Source organism: Camelina sativa, chromosome 13 (assembly GCF_000633955.1).
Source record: "Camelina sativa cultivar DH55 chromosome 13, Cs, whole genome shotgun sequence".
Lineage (NCBI taxonomy): Eukaryota > Viridiplantae > Streptophyta > Magnoliopsida > Brassicales > Brassicaceae > Camelina > Camelina sativa.
Window position 1 is genome coordinate 12,789,987 of NC_025697.1, and position 782 is coordinate 12,790,768.

At 42.7% G+C, this 782-nt stretch overlaps 1 protein-coding gene across 2 annotated transcripts in view; it reads right to left on the minus strand.

Annotated features, from left to right (window-relative positions):
- LOC104736587 (ABC transporter F family member 4-like) overlaps nucleotides 1-475 on the minus strand; it is a 4,712-nt gene extending 4,237 nt beyond the window's left edge. The window contains exon 1 of one of the 2 annotated variants that reach the window (XM_010456602.2): nucleotides 170-475. In XM_010456602.2, coding sequence (XP_010454904.1) covers nucleotides 170-416 — 247 coding nt within the window. In that variant the 5' untranslated portion in view covers nucleotides 417-475. Of the gene's footprint in view, nucleotides 1-40 lie in introns of both variants that reach the window. The other variant, XM_010456603.2, reaches the window with a different exon arrangement.

The following is a 782-nucleotide window of genomic DNA, read 5'->3' on the forward strand; positions in this document are numbered from 1 at the left end:
TCCTCAATCACCATACCATCTAAAGTCCGAACCTTTCGACCTCTAACAGCCATAGTAGGCAAGCTAATGGCACGTTTAATCGGGGAAGGAGAGAACTTAGGCAAAGGAGGAGGCGGAGGAGGAAGATTCTCAATAGGCGGAGGCGGAGGAGGCTGAGGAGCAGCCGGATCTACATTGTTACGGCTCTGTTTCTCGTAATGCTGTTGATCTAAAACATCATCCAAAGATTTCTGATCAGATTCGCCATGGCCATAGTCACTTAAAGCAGCACCAGTGTTCTTCAGAGCAATAGCGTAAGCGAAATGACCGGCGGCGAAAGCTTTGCTCCCTGCAACTGCTTCTTTGATTACGTTTCTCCGTTCTTTGCATCTCGCTACTGCTTCCTCGTTATCAACCCTAGATTGAGCACAACCCATTTGAAAAAGAGATGTTTTTTTTTTTTTGTTTTTTGTTTGAGAGAGAGAGAGAGAGAGAGAGAGAGAGAGATTGATAAAGATGCAGCAGAGAGAGAGAGAGAGAGAGAAGAAGGTGTTGTTGTACACGCGCTGCGGGTGGAGGTTTCTTTATGTACTCGCTCTTTCACGCTATCGTGGTGTCTTGTCCTCTATATTCATTTTTTTTTCCTTTTGTAGCTAACGGTCACATATCTCAACGCATTACGTCGTCGTTTTATACAACTTTTGTACACGTAACGTTTTTAGGATTGAATCTAAAATGTCAATAATGGTAAAGTTTGGTTTCTTTTGCTTTTTAGAGCCCATTAAACTCTTTTATGATATTTC